At 44.2% G+C, this 21,799-nt stretch overlaps 1 protein-coding gene across 6 annotated transcripts in view; it reads right to left on the bottom strand.

The window, feature by feature from the left end:
* Window positions 1-21,799, bottom strand: part of RCAN2 (regulator of calcineurin 2) — a 266,676-nt gene that overhangs the window by 96,790 nt on the left and 148,087 nt on the right. Inside the window, exon 1 of one of the 6 annotated variants that reach the window (XM_080663346.1) lies at window positions 4,750-5,663. The exons of the other annotated variants lie outside the window; for them this stretch is intronic. Within the exon in view, the coding sequence (XP_080519472.1) occupies window positions 4,750-4,836 (87 nt within the window). The 5' untranslated portion in view covers window positions 4,837-5,663. Of the gene's footprint in view, window positions 1-4,749; window positions 5,664-21,799 lie in introns of those variants that run through there. 6 annotated transcript variants of the gene reach the window in all.

Below are 21,799 nucleotides of genomic sequence, written 5' to 3'. Positions count from 1 at the left end.
TTTGAGAACTAAATCATGTGCAACTCGACCTCTTCTGTTACTGAGTGAACACATGGTATTTGAATTTGCTGAAAGAGCTTGAGAGTTCTGCAGAGCCATAAAGTCATGCTGGTGGCCACAGCCTCTCCCCAGCACTGCATTTGCAGTAAGCATAAGAAATAGGCATGGAGGTCAACCAGCTCTCCCAGCAAAGACACCTACCAGCTTCTCTTCAAATCAATTCCCACTTGTCTCTCTTCAAATCATAATGCAAAGTGGATGACACCAACACTGCTCCATCCTTCTCCTCATGTGACTCCCCTCAAACAAAGCAAGTGATTTGAAATTTCCAGTGGTTCTAACAACAAAGAGGTTTCATTATACAAAAGGACCACAGTGTGCTGGGGTGTTTTTTGTGTTTTTTTTTTTTCCCATAACTCCCACAACAGCATGACACAGACTATGAGTCAGTCACATCATACCATTGTGTGAAAAGGAAAACAACATATAAAGCAGTTGAGTATCTTTCTCAGTATGATTGCCATGTATCTAGAACGGTGAAGAGGCTTTCCCAATGTTACATGGATTAGGGGGGTACTGGGAAAGTCTCAAAGGCAGAGGAGAGAAAGTAGGACTATGAGTCACCTTACAAAAAGCCTTGGCTTTCAGAAGGAGAAAGAAAAATCCTCAGATTTCAGTATATAAAAAATTATTACGCTGAGAACAAATACCTGCTTTATTATTTCTCCCTTCCCCATAGAAACCAACAACCTTAAAATATAGTGTGAGGGAATTAGGTCAAGCACAATTTCTAAAAAGGAGCATCCTTAAAAATATAAAAAATAATAAAACACGCCATAAGATAGTGCTAGTCTCATTTAGTCTCTGAATGAATAAACGATTAAAATAGATGAAAACAGGGTTGGGTCTCGCTTTGCTTCTACTCTTCCCTCTCCGGAAAGGCTTTCCCCTCAGATCTGCCCCTGGCTCTCTCACTCGCTTCAGAATGACACTGGAATAGTGACACTGAATAAACTGTCCCCTCCCCAGAGATGTTTCCACTGGCCATCCATGCAAAAGTGGCCAATGGAATTTCTAGAGAAAGATCATAGGGCAGAACTTCACTGGCCTAATTTCCTCTTCTTTTTTGGTGCTATGATCCAGCAGAGTTAGCTGAATCTCAACACTTCTGACAGCTTCTAACACTGCACACATCAAGCCTTCACCTGGGGCATGTGGGTCGGAGTTTAAGTGGAGGTCACTCTAGGCAATGATTGACTGACAGCGCCCATACCTACCTGTGTCTAGAAGAGACCTGACGCTGACTTTATATGATAACCTAGGTCTGGGCTCCATTCAGATCAGCCAAGGCAGAAGTTCTGGGCATGGGATCTGGGCATTGCCAATAGTTTTTAAAGCTCTCCACGGGATACCAAAGTGAAATCAGGTTTAAGAACCACTGGACTAAAATGAAATATAAATTCCATTGCCCATCTTTGGATCCCTTTCATTTTCCCAAGGGTTTGGCTCCTTGGGGTGGTGGACAACTATTTTCAGAAATATACTGAAAAAAAATCAACTCTGTGTGCACGTGCGCACGCACACATACACACACACACACTCTTTAGCTCATTATATAATTTTTCTTCTATTAAGGGCTTCATATTTCTTCATCTCTGTGTACTCTTATGCCATAAAACAGACAGCAAGATTCATGACACCACTAATGGAATTTCTGAAGAAAGCCAAATATGGCAGCACCCCATTTGTCTGATTTCTTCCTCTTTTTAGTACGATTGCTCTAGCCGCTTTGCCAACATTAAGGACATTGGAGTCTGAAGGGCCCCCAGTGCAACCAGCTGAGATTCCCCCATTGAAGATCAGGCTTTCTAAGTCGAGATCAGACACTGGATTTGCACATGCCTCCATCCCCTTCAGCTAAGTCACTGCACCTGCAAAGGGTGCCTGCTGGCTGCCTAACCTGGGTGGTTGCTTTCCCATGGGGCTACCTGTAGAAAGGAAGGGTCTGCAAAGAGAGTGAGACAAGGCAAGCTGGATGCAGGCAGGCGAGTCAAACCCTCGCCTTAGAGCAGCCTCCCTTTTCTCTGAGAGCAAATACTGAAGCCTCGGAGGAAAGGAACTCTGGTTCCGCCATGTGTCTGTTATTGGCAGTTAATGAAGTTTACCTTTGGAGAAACTTTGTTTGGTGGCAGAATTTCACATTTGAACATGGCAATGAGCAATGCCCACTTTTGAACCAGGAGCACATAGGTTTTCTCCACAAACCTCTTTGGCCCACCTTACTTGATTCATTTTTCCTTTTTAAATAAGCACAGAGTGGATCTTAGCTTGATATCATCACTGTTTTACCTTAAATGATTAAATATCTGAAAGGAAGGGCCATGTTTTCTAAATTGCTTGTGTGTGTGTGTGTGTGTGTGTGTGTGTGTGTGTGTGTGTATGGGGGAATGGGAGGAAAAACATTTCTGTGTCCTGGATTGTCACTGTTATCTCAGAATTAGGGTATTCCAATAAACTGGCAAAAGCGATCTATCACCTTCAGAGAATGTCTAAAAGATGACAATAATGATGGTGGCAATAGCAAATATTTATTAAACAATAAATATGTGTCAGGTACTATGTTAATTTTTTTATGTGTCTAATTTTCTTCAATCATACCAAGCCAAATAGGTAGGAACTGCTATTATTCCCCACATTACAAATAAGAAAAGTAAGGCACAGATAGATCAAGTAGCTCACCCCAAAGAAACAAACATTGTGATTTAGAGCTATTTGGTAGTAAGATCATCTTTCCGGGGGGAATCTTCCCAGAAAAACCTCATACATTTCTGATGAACAGTATCAGTTGCTCCATAATCTGGTCCTGACTCACTTCCCTCCCCTGCAGCCCCTCCCATCTCTCAGATCCTACTGCAGTCAAATTCATTGACTCACTCTACTGCAACATGGAATGACTCCCTATCCTCAGGCCTTCCCTCTTTCTGGATCAAAATCTACCCATCATCAAGTTGAAATACCACTTTCTCCATGAAGCCATCCCAACCACTCAAATACAACCAGCTGTAAGAATTTTGTGTCCCTTTAATTCCACAAGCATTCTCTGTCTTTAAGAAATATTGGGCAAGTGGTTATTTTTATGTCTCTCACAGATACATATGTCATATAAGCATATTTTAAGCTTCTTCCCATGTAAGCATAATGCCTGGCATATTGCATATGCACAATAAATATTTTCTCATTATTAGCTCTTGAACCAAAAAAGTTTAGACATTTTCAGAGCAAGCATGTATAAAACAGAGAACAGTGGAGGACAGAAGAGAGTTATGAGGTTTTAGTTCTGTTTCAGCATTGGTGGGAAGATACCTCTACCCGGTTACCCACACCAAACTTGAAACTGGTGCTAAACCGGAGGGGCTCTGATGACTGCTCTCACTTCTGGGTGCGTATGGCAGGTACACCTGGAAGGACTGTGAGTCTTTGCATGCCTGTTTCCATTCCCAATGCAACCACAGGCAGCACCAATCCATTATATTCTAATTTTCTGACCTCAATATGACAGGTGGTAGACACTTCTATAGCACCGGTATGAGAGTTGGTAAATGCAGGGCCACCCATTTAAAATATGCAGAAATAGCGTATCAGATTTCTGAATCCATTTCAAAAGCATGTCCAAAACCCCAATCTTGAATGACAGAGCCATGCGTTATGCTAGTGAACATGTAAATCCCCACCTGGGAAGGACCAGGGTGTCACCTGCACACTCAACAGTAAAGAAGTCAAGGTCTTCCTTTAAATAAAGACTAAGGCAAGGATGGAAAATGATTATGCAATGTAATTCCCCTTTTCTTCCTCCCATCACACAATGAGCAACTGACGTGTGTGTGTGTGTGTGTGTGTGTGTGTGTGTACCATGTAAATAAGAAGCTCTTGCTCATTCATACATTAAATATGAGAGAATAAATAAAAATTCCCATTTTACATGCGTGGAACCTTTTTCATAATATAAAACAAAATGGGAAATAAAAGAGAATGACTATTACCAGGGAACAATCACCCATGCCAATTAAACAATTCCTGCAGACAATCAGTGGGGACCAGTGCTGTGGAATTCGAAGTCTTAAGACACAACATTTATTTATGCCTAAACTTTCTTTTGTACCACTGCTCAGGGAAATGACTCCTTTGCTTGACAAAAATAAAAAATAAAAAATAAAAATTTAGGCAGCTGCTCTCCAACTTCAATTTCCAGAGAGCTGAAGATTGAAACTGACATTCTTAGAACAGCTTTTGTTCAATTTGAAGACCACACCGTGGCATCTTTAAGTGACATGACATGAAGTGGTTACTGTCCCACTAGCAGGGTGTCCTGGGTGGGAGGTTTATTATGTGCACTGTCTTCCTTTAATCATTGAGTCAAAACCCCTCCGAACATGAAGCACTGACAAATTCTCCTTCTTGACACAGATATAAAACTACAAAAACATGTCTACTGTGAAATCGCCAAATAGAAAAGGCCAGAAAAAAAAACACCGAACAGACAATAGTCGACCTTATCGCAGTCAAAATTAATGTGCTAGTCCCCCTTCTAACTTATTCTAATTAATACAGCCAGGCACTCACCACATGCATTTCTAGCACACACCGCGAGCTGCAAACTATTAAACAAAGTAATGTTTCCTTAAGCTCAAGAGGCTCTGCCCAGCAGCTTCAGGAGCAGCAATCATGCAAAATAAGATTGCAGGTGCATACCTTCACCTCCTGATTGGTAAAGACCTCCACATCCACCACACAGGCGACCAGAGTGGAAACATCACAGTCCATGCTAGGGGCTGGCATTCCCCCTCCTGATTTTCAAAAGAGTTAGGCAGCCTCGGAGTCCTGCGTGACAGGGTGATGGGCAGAGCCTCCAGGTGGATGCTGCCGTGGCCCGCCCGGAGCTGCCTTGCCCTGGACACGGCCGGAGCTCGGCACCTGGAGCCCACTGGCTGCACGCACACAGCTCGCCTCGCCGCCTCTGAGGCAGCACAGCAGAGTAAGAAGGGCCGGCTTTCTCATGGCAATGACATCACCACAAAGACTGACACAAGCTGAAGCTATTTTTTCCCCCATGCCTTTTATCTCTAGGCAGTGCAGTGGAGCAAATTGAACATGATTAGGTGCTAAATCTGAACTCAGACTAAATCAATTCAGGCAGCGCTGGCTAGGAACTGAGTCATAGCTGTTGTTTCAGCCGAGTGCTTATGTTTGCAAAAAGCAGGGAGGAGAAGCTGACACCAGAGGCTCTGTTTGTGGGAGGGGGTGCATGTGGGGGGATAATTCTGCAGATGAGCCTCCTGAGATTAAGGTGTGACAATTTTCTGCCTCAGAGATGAGCAGGAAGTTGAGGCGTTTTGCAAATTGCGTGCCTTCTGTTAATTGCCCTGTGCTACTCTGAGCAGCCACACATGTTCTGGGCATCCTAATGCATCGCGGGCACTGGCTGAATAGAAATCCATTCTTGGAGGGACTAAAGAGCTAGTCGTCAGTCATTTAGGCAGCCTGGTAAGAGGAGATAATTAGAGGTTTGTGAAATTCTATTTGAAGCACATAAGTGCAGAGCAGTAACTCTAAAAGCACCCTTCCAAGCTCAGGATTTCAGGCTGTCCCCAAGGTCATTCAAACCAAAAGCGGCCCGTGGAGGAGTTACGGCAAATGTCTCATGCGGGGACAGATGGCAGAATCTAATGGGCCAACTCACTGATGTGGGTCATTGTCAGCGCTTCGGGGCTCTGTTTCGCCTGAGACTTTGAACACATCCTATTGCCTTTTCTCTTTTTCTGATTGCGAGTCCCTGAAGGGCAGGGCTGTGGGTAATTCGCCTTTCTATCTTGAGCCTTTAGCAGAGTGCCTGGCACGAGAAGGCAGTAACTGCTTAATGAATGAAACAACAGAACAGAAATAGCCTTCTTTCCCAGTAGGAGTGAGCAAAGGAAAAATAGCAGATTCGTTTTTATTTCGTTATTAGGTATAGAAGTATCAGTAGAACTCGCTAACGTTCCAGCAGGATCTGTCCCCACCAGGATACAGTTGCATCTTCAGCGGCCATTGGAGCGCAGTGATTTGAAACGGATGGGCGCCTTTCTATCACATGATTGAACAAAGTGGTCCAACTTTGCATGCAGATGAGAAAGGTGACATTTCACACAGAAGGTAGAAGTTTTGTTGTTGGTCTCTACTGGACTCCATTTGAACCTAGTGTTCTTTTGAATAAGGCATTACCCACACTAAATGAAATCAGTCCACAGTATGAATATTTAGACTGATGAAATTGTGTGTGTGTGTGGGGGGGGGTATCAATTACTATGTTGTCCAGGGAACTGAGGAGAATACTAAGTCATATATGCAGGTAATTCAAATAACCCTAACAGTGTAGTAATTATGTGCAAAGCTCTGCAGCAGATGCTATAAAAGATAAAATGATGAATAAGCAAAAGTCAGGATCCTCAAGGGGCTTGCATTCCTGGGGAGGCGATAAGACATGGAGACAAGGGCCTGTACCTCAAGGCAGCGGTGACGGAGAGGCACAGGCAGCATTAGGTGGGAGCACTGGAGAAAGAGCAACGGATAAGGAAGGGAGCTGTGGCAGAGGAGCGTCAAGGAGAATATGACCTCTGCTCTGATCCTGAAATATGAGTAAGACTTTGTTAGACAGAGAAGGGGTGAGGAGAGCTCTCCAGACTAGAAATGTCCAGAAGAAAGAATAGGGTACTTGGGGCGGGGGGGCACATTGTTGATTAAATTTGATTGGAGCCAGGGGTAGTCAAGACAGTAAGAGCCAGATGATTCAAAGCCTTGAGGGGCCCTTAGTGTCTATCTGGTCAACCATGGAATGCCTGCAAAGTTTTTGAGAAAGTAAATGGTGTCTATATACATATAAATATGGCTAAATTATAAAGGTGAATACAATTTTGAACACCGTTAGCAACTATTCAAAAGGCAAAACAAAGAAACAGCGATTTTTTCATATGCCACGGCATATGCTAAAATATTCTTTTTAAGGTTTCATGGCAGCGGCATGCTGGTATTTAACAATCGGCTGTCTAAAAAGAAAAAGCCGAATGTGTGGCGTTTGCTGATTTCTGTGGTGTAATAATCTCATCATGGCTGATTTCAAGCAACCGATATGAAGACCCTTGAACGCAAAGTTGCAGAGCGATGCCTATGATCTGTCCCCAACAGCTGTTCGAGCTGCCTCCAGGACACCACGTTTCATTGTCATGAAAACATTGGTCCGCAGAGGTGAGGTCCAGGGTGCGTGTCCAGGGCCGGCCAGGGCACATCAGGCAGCAGGAGCAGTGCGTTGTAATCGCTGGGCTCTGTGGATTATTTCACACTTTCCATTTAGGAAAGAGCTATTAAAAGACACATGTGTTATTTCAAGAAAAAGAGCCTTGCCATCATGTCTTGGCAGGAGGACATTCATCTATCCAGGAAGCAGAGCAAAGCTCAAAACTGTAAAATTAGTCCTTTTACTGATGCATGCTCAGCTTCTCCTTTCTGATTGGTTTCTGCCCTGAAGATTCCTTCTTGTACCCAAGAACCCATCAACTTTATGCCTTTCTTTTAAAAAATATATTTTCAAGGACACAGCTCTCAAACCATTTATATTACCATGAAATGACTGATAACTCATACCATTACCCATCACAGAGGAATATGTGTTTTAACAGGAGACTGAATTGTAAGTTGAGTGTTTTTAAGGTGGAATTATAAGGCATCGAGAGCATATAGTGATTCTGAAATAAAATCATTTTTTAATAGGTTGATTCAACAAATCCTATCTAATAAAAGAGTAATATGCAAATTAACCACCACTCCACTACATCCACAAGTCACGCCTACCAGCCAATCAGGAGCAAGTATGCAAATTAACCCAACCAACATGGCTGCAGCCACTGAGTGGGCAGGAGGCTTGGGTTTCCCTGGCAATGGAGGAAGCCAAGATTTCCACACACCCTGGCAGGCCCAGGCCTCCACTCAAGGCTACAAAGTTTCAATTATAGAAGATAAATAAATCCCAGATACCAGGGCCTCCACTTGGGTCACCGGGGGGCATGGCCAGCCTGCAAACCACCACAGGCCCCTTGTCCAGGCCACCCCACACCCCAAGGGAACCCCACCCTGATCCAGGACACCCTTCAGGGCAAACCAGCTGGCCCCCACCCATGCACCAGGCTTCTATTCTATCTAAGAGTAATATGCAAATTGACCATCACTCCAACACACAAGATGGCTGCCCCCCTGTGCTCAAAGATAGCTGCCCCCATGTGGACACAAGATGGCCACCACAAGATGGCCTGCAGGGGAGGGCAGTTGGGAGGGACCAGGCCTGCAAGGGAGGGCAGTTGGGGGCGGTCAAGCCTGCAGAGGAGGGCAGTTAGGGGTGACCAGGCCAGCAGAGGAGGAAAGTTGGGGGTGACCAGGCCTGCAGTGAAGGGCAGTTGCGGGGACCCATGCCTGCAGGGGAGAGCAGTTGGGGGGAACCAGGCCTGCAGGGGAGGGCAGTTAGGGGTGACCAGGCCTTCAGGGGAGGGCAGTTAAGGGTGACCAGGCCTACAGGAGAGGGCAGTTAGGAGCAAACAGGCCAGCAGGGGAGCAGTTAGGCGTTGGTCAGGCTGGCAGGGGAGTGGTTAGGAGGTGATCAGGCTGGCAGGTAGAGGCGGTTAGGGGCAATCAGGAAGGCAGGCAGGTGAGCAGTTAGGAGCCAGCAGTCCTGGACTGTGAGAGGGATGTTCGGCTGCTCGTTTAGGATCGGGTCTAAACGGGCAGTTGGACATCCCTTGAGGGGTCCCAGATTGGAGAGGGTGCAAGCTGGGCTGAGGGACACCCACCCCCTGCACGAATTTCGTGCACCGGGCCTCTAGTTAGATATATAATTCAATTGACTATACAAAACACTCATTTTTCCTATAGACCAGAGCCCCTAGGGGGCTTCACTATTTAAAAAAGTGTCCTGTTTCTCTAGATAAAATGGACTTCTCATAGCTGGGGAATGACTTGCAGCCCTGGAGGTGTCCAGGGCATGTATATAAGCCCCATGGCTAATGGCTACAAGGCCCTACATACCCTGCCTCCTGCCTCCTTTCCCATCTCACCTCATAACCAATTTTGCCCTTTGCTCTCCATGTCCCATTGGCATTTCAAAAAAAATACTAAGCTCATCTCAGGACCTTTGCACTTGCTTTTGACTTTGTCTGAAAAGACCCAGATCTCCTCATGGTGGCTGGCTCCTTCTTCTCACCCAGCTCTCAGCTCATATATCATCTCCTTGGAGAAGCCTGCCCTGGTCACCTAAAATATGTGTACACATGCATGCACACATGCCTGCACACACATACTCAAAATCAATAACTATCCAGGCATCTTCATTTGAATTTCATTCATAGCACTTTTCACTATTTGAAATTACTCTGTTCATGTAGTTCTTTACATGTTTATTGCTGGTTTCCCCCAACTGGAATTTAATCTCCACATAACCAGATATTTTTGCCTATCCTGTTCCCTGCTGTATCCTCAGGGGCTGGAAAGTGCCTTACACTTAGTAGGTATGCTCATAAGTATCTGACGTATGACTGACTACATGAATCTTAACAGGCGAGTAGCTGGCCTCCAACAGAAAGAGACACCTCCTGATGTAGGCGTTTCAGGAAGGTCCTTGTTGGAGGACACGTGGGCGTCTGAGTTCAGTGATCACCCCACCTCTGACAGCTGAACCCGCTGGCACAGCTCTCTGCTCAAGAACACCCTTTCCAGTTGAAATGGCCAGGGACTCTTAGGATTCATCCAAACCACTGCTCTTCCTATGACTGACCACACTGAAGAAATGGATGCAACATGATGCAACCCCTCAGACAAAGACTACTTCCCTCATACAAAGACCACTTCCCTGCCCCTCGGGCCCTGGTGCTCTCAGCTCCAATTGGGCAGGAGCAGATGTGCCCCCTTTCAACCCAGAGGCGGCAGCCAAGTCTGTTCTACTAATGAGCATAGATGTTCCCATTACAATGATGGGTTGTGGAAGGCTTTGCTTCTTCTATGTGTCCTTCTGGGTCACTTGTGTCTGTTTTAATGCCTATTATATAAAATTTCAAATATTTTCAGAAGTAGAGAGAATAGTATAATGAGAGCTTTCATGCACCCACTATCCAGGTGCAAGAATAACTTGGGGTTATTCTTGTTTCCTTTCTGCCATTAGGTCTCAAAGTGTGGTCCCCAGACCAACAGCATCAATGCCTCCTGGGAAATCAGGAAGGCAAATTCTTTAGGCTACACCCAAGACCAAATAAAAAACTCGCTCAGGATCAGTGTCTGTAATTTAACAAGCCCACCAGGTGAATCTGATGCAAGTTCAAGACTGAGAACCCCTGCTCTATGTCCCCACCCACCCTCCCACTCATGCCAAGTTCTTCTGAAGCAGATGTCTGACACATCATTTTGTCTATAAATATTTCAGCTTATATCTCTGACAAGGGCTCCTCTTTTGAAATCACAATACGTATCATCACAAAACCCAAAAAGCAAGAATAATTTCTCAGTATCATCAAATATCCCACCCATATTTCACCACCCGTACTACCCATGTCCTCTTTACTCCCCATCCCCTCCCTGGGCCCCTTCTACCGTCCTTCCTTGCTTTGTTTGCATTGGGATTCAAACTACAGTATCACTCATATCTCTCTTAATCTATAGGGTCCTCCTCCATCCCTTCTTTTTCCTTCCTTGTAGTTTCTTGCTGATGATGAAGCCATGATATTTGACATTTAGCATTTCCCCCAGTCTAGACATTCTTGGCGAACTTCATAGTGTGATTCTACCAGTCCCTCCATTGCCAGTAGGTCCTGCTAGTTAGGCCCAGGGGCTTCAAAGATTCCGATGTGGAAAGACTCCTTCCTAGGTGGATGGGGCAGGAAATATGTCTTCCTAAAGGATGGATCAAGGCAGGGAGAATGTAATGCCACTGTCTCTCTTTGTGGTACGAGCAGCCTTTCATGCTCAAGGCCTGGGTTCAGTCTTTCATAAGGCATTCATTCTTTCAAAAACGATGGTATTCCTTCTGCATTTATTCATGGAACACTTCTATTAAAAAGAACGACTTCTCTCTACGATGTAGTTACCATGAGCTACATTTTATATGACAGGCAAATACATACTTGATTCTTTTCCTTTATTAACTAATTTTGTGTTAAAAAATGATTTGTTCCTTTATTATCTTTCAAAGATGATTGAGGGTTTCTTTTTTAAGTGTCATTATGAATTTATTACACATATTTGATGGTTTTAAACCCATTGTAATTTTGCTAGTGATGCTTACATTGTCCATCATTGGCTGGTCAGAGTCTAATAGGTTGGCTCCTGTGTCTTTTTGACACAATCCCATCATCCTTCTGGCATGACAAGCTGTCACAGACTCATTTCCATTTCTAGCCCCACATAAGGAATCAGCCATTTCTCCAAGAGCCTAGTTCCATTTAGTCAGTATCTCAACATGTTTTAATATCCTAATCCATTTACTTAGATAGAGAGAGAGGTGCTCTTTGCACTGTGTTGGTTATTGTTTTAAAGCTTTAAAACAGACAGAGATAGGAAATATGCAAATATAGTTTAAAGATAGCATGCGTCATGAGTTCAGACTGATCATTCCAATTCAAATACAGAACTACTGTATTTTTGCTGAAACTTACCCATCTTGCACCTGCATCCTCTTTCTTCCACATCACATATCATGGTCCTTAACATAATTACTCCCTTGCCTTATCCCACACTATATGCACAGCAGCCTCAGAGTCACATTATTAACTAGAGGCCCGGTGCACAAAATTTGTGCACTGGGCGGGGGTTGTCCCTCAGCCCAGCCTGCACCCTCTCCAATCTAGTACCCCTTGGGGGATGTCCGACTGCCGGTTTAGGCCCGATCCCACCGGCAGTTGGACATCCCTCTCGCAATTCGGGACTGCTGGCTCCTAACTGCTCTCCTGCCTGCCTGATTGCCCCTAACCCCTCTGTCTGCCTGCTGGCCTGATCACCCCTACCTTGCCCCTCTGCGAGCCTGATCACCCCTACCTTGCCCCCCTGCCAGCCTGATTGCCCCTATCTTGCTCCCTTGCCAGCCTGATTGACCCTAACTTGGCCCACTGCCAGCTTGACCACCCTAACTGCCTCTGCCTCGGCCCCCAGTCTGGCCTCCCTCTGCGGGAGGCGACCTGGCGGATCAGGGGAAGGCACTGCCCCCATTACCCCGCTGCTGCTGCCACTGCCAGCCTGAGCCTCAGCCCTTTGCAGCTGCCCATGGCTGCCTGAGCCTTGCCCCTCACAGCCACTGCAGCTTTGCCTGGAAGGACGTCTGAAAGACATCCACTCTAATTAGCATATTACCCTTTTATTAGTATAGATCAACCGTGGGCAAACTACGGCCCGCGGGCCGGATCCGGCCCGTTCGGCTGTTCTATCCGGCCCGCGGAGCCGAAAGAGAGGAGGGTTCTCTTGCTCTCCCCTCTGCTCCTTTACTTTGAATTTATATTAGTTCACACAAACACTCCATCCATGCTTTTGTTCCAGCCCTCTGGTCCAGTTTAAGAACCCATTGTGGCCCTCGAGTCAAAAAGTTTGCCCACCCCTGGTATAGATACTACCAGGAAGAATTTAAGATATTTTCCCCAGGTTTTTTGTTGTTGTTGTTTTGTCCTTTGGGTATAGCCCATAAAGGGAATACAAATTTTTGTCTTACTGTCATTTGGAATAGTTTCTCTAATTCCATCAACTGGATGACAAGTTAGGTTTTTTGGTTTCTAAAATGTTTACTTTTAGAAACATTTACTTTTAAAGGTTCAATTGTTGCTAAAATGTTTCTAAATGTATTTACTTTTTCCAAAAGTAAAATCTTTTGATTTATAAGACTGCCTTTCCCATTACATTTAATTTTGTTTTAAATTATAAAAAATATTACATGGCTCAAAAACAACCTACAAAGAAATCTAGCTCCTCTTCCTGTATCCTACACTCCTTTCTTAATTCCCATACAGGTTATTGTTATTTTATCTTTTTTGTTTATCCATTCTTTCTTTTTAAAAAGTATTAAGAAATATATATGAACTAGAGGTCCAGTGCATGAAATTTGTGCACTCGGGGGGGGGGGTGTCCCTCAGCCCAGCCTGTGCCTTCTCACAGTCCAGAAGCCCTTGGGGGATGTCTGACTGCCATGGAGGCAGGAGAGGCTCCCACCACCGCCCCTGCGCTCACTGGCCATAAGCCCAGCTTCTGGCTGAGTGGCGCTCCACTGTGGGAGCGCACTGACCACCAGGGGGCAGCTCCTGCAGTGAGCATCTGCCCCCTGGTGGTCAGTGTGCATCATAGTGACTGGTCATTCCACAGTTCAGTCAATTTGCATATTAGCCTTTTATTATATAGTATATTATTTTCCCTCCCTTTCTTAGACAAATGATAGCACCCTTTGCTCAGTTTTCTGTCTTGCTTTTATTGTTAAAAAACATGCTAGAGAGCATTCCATACTAATATGTAGAAATATTCCTATTCCTTTTCCCAACTGTATAGTATCTACTAAGCTTGTGCAACTAGGCCCCTATTGATGGGGGGACCATTTCCAGTTTTTGCTATTACACAGTACAGCAATTGATAGACTTTGCTCATGCCTTTTCATATTTTGCCATTTTATTTTTGGGGCAGATTCTATAAGTGGAATTGCTGGGTTAAAAGGCAAATGTCTATGTAATTTTGCTAGATCCAGCCAAATGCTCATAGGAATTGTATCATTTTACTTCCCCACCAGCAATTTCTGAGAAAGAGTGGTTCCCCACAGCATGTGTGGCCGAATGTGTCAGACTTTTGCCCATCTGGTGTGGGTAAGATGTGGTTATCACAGTTGAGCTTTGATGTGTATTTTTTTAGTATGACACATTTAAGGATCTTTCTACATGTGAACTATATTTCTATATTTTCTACAGTTAGTTCAGATTCTGTATCTGACCTGAGCAAGCGAAAAATCCTAAAGAGCCCTGGACAGGTGGCTCAGGTAGTTGGAGCGTCGTACCATACACCAAAAGGTGGCCAGTTAGATTCCCAGTCAGGGCACATACCTAGGTTGTGGGTGTGATCCCCAGTCAGGCAACTGATCAATGTTTCTCTCTCATGTTGATCTCTCTCTCTCTCTCTCTCTCTCTCTCTCTCTCTCTCTCTCTCTCTCTCTCCCCCCTCTCTCATCAATAAACATATCCTTGGATGAGGATTAAAAAAAAGTCCTAAACACCCACCGATGTTCCTCAGTGAGTTTCAGTTTGCATTAATCTAGTTATGAGTAGGTGGATCATTTTTTCATTCTGTAAGAGCCATTCGCCTTTCTTCTTTTTTGATACCTCACTCAGGTCTGGTCATCACATGCCAAACCCATTCTCACCTCCAGGCTCTTGCACTTGGTGCTCCCTTGCCTGCAATGCATTTCACCAATCTAGACAGTGTTTGCTTATCCACAGCACTCAAGCCTCTGCTCCAATGCCCTGCCCAGGGAAGCCTGCCCAGTCAGCCCATCTAAATAGCACTCTTCTTTCTGTCTCCGCGCCCTGTTTTATCTTCCTACCAAGCATTTGTCACTAACCGATGTTACATATTTATTTGTGCAGTTTCTCTCTCTCCCATTGGAATGCAAGCTCCAGGAGGGCAGGGCCCCTCCACCTTGGTCACCGTGTACCCTGCACAGTGGGAGCTCCCTGAGGCTGTGCTGGGGGAATGAGTCATTGAATGAGTGGAATCTTTTTCTCTGAGATACAGCTGCTGGGGACATGGACCAGAAGTAAGTCTATCAAATGGGTCCCTGGAAAGGAGAGTGACCCTTAGAAGGGAGGGTGAGCAGATGAAGGTGCCTCAGGTCAATGGACAAAGGGGATAGGGAGGTGGAGGCAGGAAAGGCCCATAAGAAGTGAGAAGGACCCTGGAAGGGGAGGAGGGACACACAATGCAAGCTCTCCATCTGGACAAGTCCCATGCTAAGTGGCTTCTGCAATGCCCTTGGTCAGACTCAGGGACCGTCCTCATTCCACCACTGCCCAGTTAGCACCTGCGAGGCCCACAGATATCTTATGGCCGATCCCTGAGTGACACCCCGAAGAAGCTGTTATCACTTCTTCTTTGTATCACCCTCCTCCCCAGTCTCCAGGGTTTTCTCTCTGCCTCGATCCATCCTTTAGGAAGACATATTTCCCTTCCCATCCTCCACATCTGAACTGGATGGTGCATTTTATACCAGGCAGTGCTATACCTAAGAAGCTGACACACTTGAAAAATTACAGGGATGAACACAAATAGGATGTTAGGGAAGCACGCCTGTTTTCTGGGCAGCAAATTCTCTGGGGACTGCTCCTCCTCTGCCCATCCTGGACTCGTCTTGGGGCAGCCCTGACCCAGCCAAGCCAGCCAGAGTTTTCATAAAGATTTTCCAAACCCAAACTGGGTCAAGAGCACCTGTTCCCTGTGGTGTCAGAAGCTTGGAACTGTTGCCGGCCAAGATTTTTCATCATAAAGCAAATTCAGACATAAACAGGAAGTAGAAGTCAAAAAAGGAAGTCCTGGAAGCACTGGAGTCCTCATCTCCAGGTGCCCCTGAGGCCCCGTGGCACCCTGACGACCCGGGCCACTTATTCAACGCCCCCCTTAGTTATGTTAAAAAGTCTAGTGTTAAACCAACCAATGCTCCCTTCTCTCCCATGCTGATTCAGGTAGTGTTGCTGTCACTAACCACCAGAAGAGCCCTGGCGCTCGCTCTCTCTCTCTCTCTCTCTCTCTCTCTCTCTCTCTCACACACACACACACACACACACACACACACACACACACGCGCGCGCGCGCGCGCGTGTGCACGGCCCTAGGTTAAATAACAAGGGACAATAAAGTAGAAGTCATTCATCAGGGGACACTCATTCAAGTTTCTAATTTGTCCCATGGAGATGCTCTTCCCTCTCCCTCAATTAGACCTCAGGTGAGGGAGCTGGCACCATCCCAAACTTCCCTCCTGAGGTGACAGCAGAGTCCAGGATGGATTTCTGCCAAGAAAAGCTCCTCGCAGATGGTCTTCCCATCTCCACTGGCTTCACCCTACTCCTCGTCCTGCAGGTGCTAGAACTAGCTAACTCACTCCTGGCCATCTGCTTTGAAAATCTGTGTATTGGCCTGATACCTAACTTTGTTTGGAAGGTCCCATTTGCTATTTTATCCTGGTCTAGCTGAAACTTGCAATTTAACATCCTGCTACACTATCATGTACTTGGGGCTCACTTTGTGAAGTCACTCTGTAAAAATTCATTAGCAGTATGCTATGTGCACTTCACAACAGACTGTTTAGAGATGAGGAAGTCATATGCCCAAGGTTGACCAGCGGGAAGTGGTGGAGGTAGGTCAAATCCCACTGGCTGGCCTCCAGAGTGTGAGCGCCTAACTTCTCTTCTGTGTAGACTTGAACGTTCTGGAAGGGAGAACATGAACACATCTGCACTTTGGACAGAATTTTAGTTGTGGTGTCAAGGCTGGATTGGAAAGTAACAAAAACAGGAGCCAAAGAGACCTGTCATCTCAAAGGAACTTTCCGAGGGTAGAAATCAACTTGCTGCATTTCTAATAGAATTATCTAAGCCAGTGGCAATGAGGAACCAAATTAGGCAATGAGCAATGCCAGAGACATTGTAGAAATATGAGAGAACTCAGTGACCACACTGGGTAGGGAAAGGGGGGAGGGGTTGTCAGGGACAGGAAGGAGGTATGGCATGGTTAAGGCTTCAAAATCTTATCTCCAAGGAGAAGAGGGTACCAGTGACAAGGGTGGGTCCCTTAAAGAGATGAAAGATCCCACCTACCAGCAAAATCTAGAAAGCCTCAAAGAAAGAGGGAGGCATTTGATATGTACACTGGGTAGAACTAAGATGAATCAAGGTCTTATGAGCAAGCGGCTGTTTAAGAACCAGTGAGCAGCCCATTGAGTTGGAATGCAAAGCTAAGCCAAGCAGCGGTGAGTTATGAGATCAGAAGGGAGAGCTGTGGCCACACAGACAAAATGTTTGAGTGCCAGGGCAATTACTAGTGTGAGTATATTTCACTCAGTAAGGTACGGGACCTATCAAAAGTTTACTTTAAAAAACTGCACACTAGGTTGAATTGGAGTGGCGTGGGGTTGTAAAGGTTGGGAATCTCAAAGGCACTGAGGAGTTGGATTATGGAGATGCAGCGGTAATATTAGGAAAGGAATGGATATGAGAAACACCACAAGATGCAATGTTCAGAATTTAACAATTAACTGGCTGTCAAAATGGGGAGGAAAGCAGGTTGGAGGTACCAGAAAAAGGAGAAATGGAGACAGGGAGGGTGGGAGGAGAGGAGACTCTAAAGGCAAGCCTGGATAGACAGAGGTAACTTTATGTGAAGTAGCTTAGCTAAGTAGGGGTCAAAAACAAATTGCGATCAGTTTCATACATCCATGATAGTGAGGTACACGTCCATTCTTTCACTTCGATCTTTAGCTATTATCATCAATCTTCACTTATGTAAAAAGCAAAAAGGAAAGGTAAGGGTAAAAACTGAGATTAAGATTTACAGTGGTAACAGGTGCTAGTCTTTATAGGTATTAATTAGGGGTGAACATTATTGCAAAGCTGTTCTAGTTCTGACTAGTCAAGACTGTGCAAATGATTCCTTTCACCCTACCCTGTTCTTTCATGCTAAAACCTGGGGGGAAATAGCATCAAATCTATGAATAGTGGTCTTTCTATGCAACTATTTCTACTTTCCTTTAGAAACGTCTAGATATTCATTTGAGTTGTAAATACATGAAAATATTTGATGAGTCTTACTCTATATTTGAAATTTAAAACTTATGGAATAAAAAAAAAATACTTCTAGGAAAGCAACTGTACCATTTTTGGAACTGAACTTCTAATTGTCCCACCAAGCCTGCTAGGCTTCCCGTGCTCCCTGCTTCAATTGTGGCACCACCTTCCACCCAGTCACCTTGCATCACAGCCTCAGTCATCTCTGATTCCTTCCTGGTGGTCCAGAGAATCAATGAGGTTGTCAAAGGGCCCTGTCTCTCTGACTCTGTCTTCTGAGGCGGCGTTAGAGAAGCTTTCCCTAAGGAAGGACCATTTTGCTGAATGTTAAAAGGTAGATGGGAACAAGTAGAAAGACAACAAGTAGGGAGATGGGAAGAGAAGGCAGGAGCCTGGGATGAATAGACCAATATTGCAGAAATTTCCAAAAACCTATTGATGTTAAGCAGAGTTAGGAATTAGGGTTTGAAACCATGGAAAATGCATCTAGACTGTCAGGCAAGGGCTTGTGAGTTATGGGTAGGAGTTTAAATTTTGTACCATAGGAAGAAAAGAACCAGCAAAGGTTAGAACAGTAGCATCTTGACTCTCGCTGCCTCTAAATTCACTGCTCTTTAATCCATCCTGCAAACAATCTGTGGTCAGAAAGACCTTTCTACTAAGAAAATATGACCATATTCCTGTCCTAGAGAATGGAGTGTAAAGTTAGAACTAGGGCTGCATAGGTGCAGAGGAGACAATGTTAGAAATTCAATGGGCAAAGAGACCTCTGAGACCTTGTGCAGGGTATTTCTCATGGCCAGCCTCCTCCACTAGAATAATGCATATGACTTCCATATACATGATGCACATAAACCCATTAGAGCACTTACCCTGCTGTATGGTTTAAATGTTTTATTGTAGCATCAGCACTTAATAAGTGGTTTCAGATAATGTCTGATAAATGAATAAAAGATTGTATGACTGAAAGGCAAGACAATCCTCACTTCTTTTCATGAATGGGTTATTTCTAAGTGATTCTATTCTGGCAGCAGCTCCACTAGCTTCAGTCCTCCATGCTTAGCATGAAGTCTCCCACCCCACCACCCTTTTCCTTATCTCCTCAGCTTTAAAAGCCCTGGAGACTTATAGTGGAAGAACTAAGAAGTACAGCCATGTAGCCTCAGGTGTATTTATGTGTATAGAGATGGCTAAAAGTCCACTGAAGGTTGTGCTGGAGGCTAATTCCAGCAGGGCATAATAAAATGCAAGTTCATCAGAAGGCTGATGAACCTTGGTGGTTCAGCAGGGCTGAAGATCTGCATGTTATTGCCTGCTGCCAGACAGCAGAGAGCAGTTCCCCCAACCTGATAATCTTTACTGTTTACCAAACCTTACCTTTGATATGTGTATCTGCTTTGCTAAAAGGCAAAATGTGTGAATAAAAAGCCCTGGGGCCAGAGATTCGGGGTGCTTAGTCACTAGAGCTAAGCCTCCCCTGGCTCCCCCAACATGCCCCCCAAATTTATATTTCTTGTCTAGTTTATTTAACTTATATCGCAGCCCTTCTACACATGCCTGAACCCTTGAAGCTATGGATAAGACCCCAGCACTTCCATAGTATAAATCTATCTCTGGAACATGATTTCCTAACCAGGGCTATGGTTGCCAGCTCAAGACTGACCCTGTGACTGAGTTCTGGGCAATGGAGTAGGAACAGAATTACAGAATGCCACTCTTAGGCTTGCCATAGCGCTCCCTGCAGGACCCTCGTGTCTCGTCTTCACACTGATCTCAGCCAAGTGTTGAAGACGGCAGAGCCTCTTTCAGCCCAGGTCTCTGAGTGACAGCATGGAGCACATTCCTAGTTCCTTCATCCTCCTTCTCTATCACACTGTCAATGGGGTTTTACGTAAGTGGGAAATAAGCCTCTTTTCTGGTAAGCCCCTGAGATTTGGAATCCTATTTGGTAGAGCAGACGGCATTACCTCAAAGAATTCAGCATGCATGTGTACTGTGTGTGTTCATGTATGCCTTCTCCTAACACAAAATTCAGATTTATACAGAATCAAAAACCAAATGGAGATAGAACTGAAAGAGGATTTAATCTCTGAATGTGGACCTCTTTCATGTTAAATTTAATTTGAATGTCTTAAATCAGTACGTGAGCAAGGAGTCATATTCTTATTTGATACATAATGGTTAGAGACCAGGGAGAAAATGGAGCTGGATAAAAGATCTGGAAAGCCAAAGGATAAAATGGATAAGATCAGAAAAGATTCACAATTTTTTAATCAGATGAGTTAATAATTGACACACACTCATTCTGGGTGAGATTTCAAATAAAAAAATAAATAATCCAGATGATATGTAAGTGACATAAAATTATGCTGATGTTGCTGGGCCTTGTTGAGCTGCAGACTATTAATGCCCTGTACTTCATGGCCACCTCCCTAAAAGTGGCAGGTAAGAACATCCAGTGACTTGCTCTATATTTCTAATCATTTTAGGGCTAAAGAAGGCATCTAAAAAAGTAAATCTTTTATTACCCATGTATTCTTTCATTTGCTTTCCCTTTTTAAGAAGAGTTTGTGGTAAGTCCAAAAGCTACAACAGAGGAAGGTAAAGAGGAAGAGGGAAGAAGCCACATGGAAATGTACTCAGTATCTGGTATAAGATGTCAGGCTGATTATACATATTCCTACCTTCTAGACTGGGGTTTGGGATGCGGATATCTGTTGCACATGTCAATACCTTTGGAAATTTCCAAAACCTGGAGAAATCACATGCTTCCTTTCACTGAGATATATCTTTTGTTTGTTTGTTTCCAGAGAGTTGGGGTGTCAAGAGTAGGAAAAACAAGAAGCCCTCTATGGAGAATTGGTGCTGGGATCAAGAGAAGGAGGGGTCAAGAAATTTTTAAGTTACTGTTCAGGTTAGCCAAGCTAGTTAATCAGAATAGGTTAAGGAGTAAGAGCCTCAGGGCAAATGCTCTACACAATATTGTGCATTTGGATGGAGTTTTCTTTGTGCTGTGTTTTGGGGACACCTGGTATTGAAGGCAAGGTGGAAAAATACATAGAATTCCAGTGGTGGAATCATAAATAAACTTATCAAAGAGGAAGTCTTCAGCAAGTATGGCTCTGGGCTGTGCATTTAAATTTTTGGTGTTATTATTTTGGTAGAGTATAAATGAAGTTTCAATACTCTGTTAGTAAAAATGTGACTCAGAACAATCTTTCTGGAATTCAGGAGCCTTTAAAAGATAAGTAAAGCACACAACAACTTCCATTTATAGTAAATACAGAAAGTTGTAAGAAACCATTGTGCAACTCTAAAAAGGAAAAGCCACGTGCACTACACAATCACAGACTTTTAAAACCCCTTCAGAAAACTGATGAAAAAGAAACTTAAATGAACTGAATTCCATAAAGTGATGAGAGCTTTTCATGAGAAGATAAACACATGTCTGCTTTCATCTTTTGTATAATAGTGGGAGAAAGAAAAATTACTAGGCAGGTATAAGGAGAAGCCAGATGAACTCCTAATAAACTTTAGAGTTTCACATGGGCTAGAATAATGGATTAGAATCCCATCAAGTACCAAAGAGCAAGTCTGTAAAGCCAATACTTTATCCAGTCAAAAATTAAAATAAAGATCTGTGGGACAATATAAAGTATTTGAACATATGTACAATAAGAGTCCCAAATATAGGAGAGAATGATGCAGAAGAAATATTTGAATAGATAATGGCCAAAATTTTCTCCAAATTAATTAAAGATGTTAATGGATAAATCCAAGAAGCTCATTAAACTCTGAGATTACCACATCTAGAAACATCATGGTTATACTCTAAAATTCAAAATTAAAGAGAAACTATTAAAAACAGGAAGAGGAAAAAAGACATACTACACACAGAAGAATAACTAAAAAATGACAACCGATTTATGAGAAACAACGGT

This window comes from Plecotus auritus (genome assembly GCF_963455305.1).
Source record: "Plecotus auritus genome assembly, chromosome: 4".
Classification (NCBI taxonomy): Eukaryota; Metazoa; Chordata; class Mammalia; order Chiroptera; family Vespertilionidae; genus Plecotus; species Plecotus auritus.
Note: the sequence above shows the minus strand (reverse complement) of the source record. Positions and strands in the feature narration are given on the sequence as shown.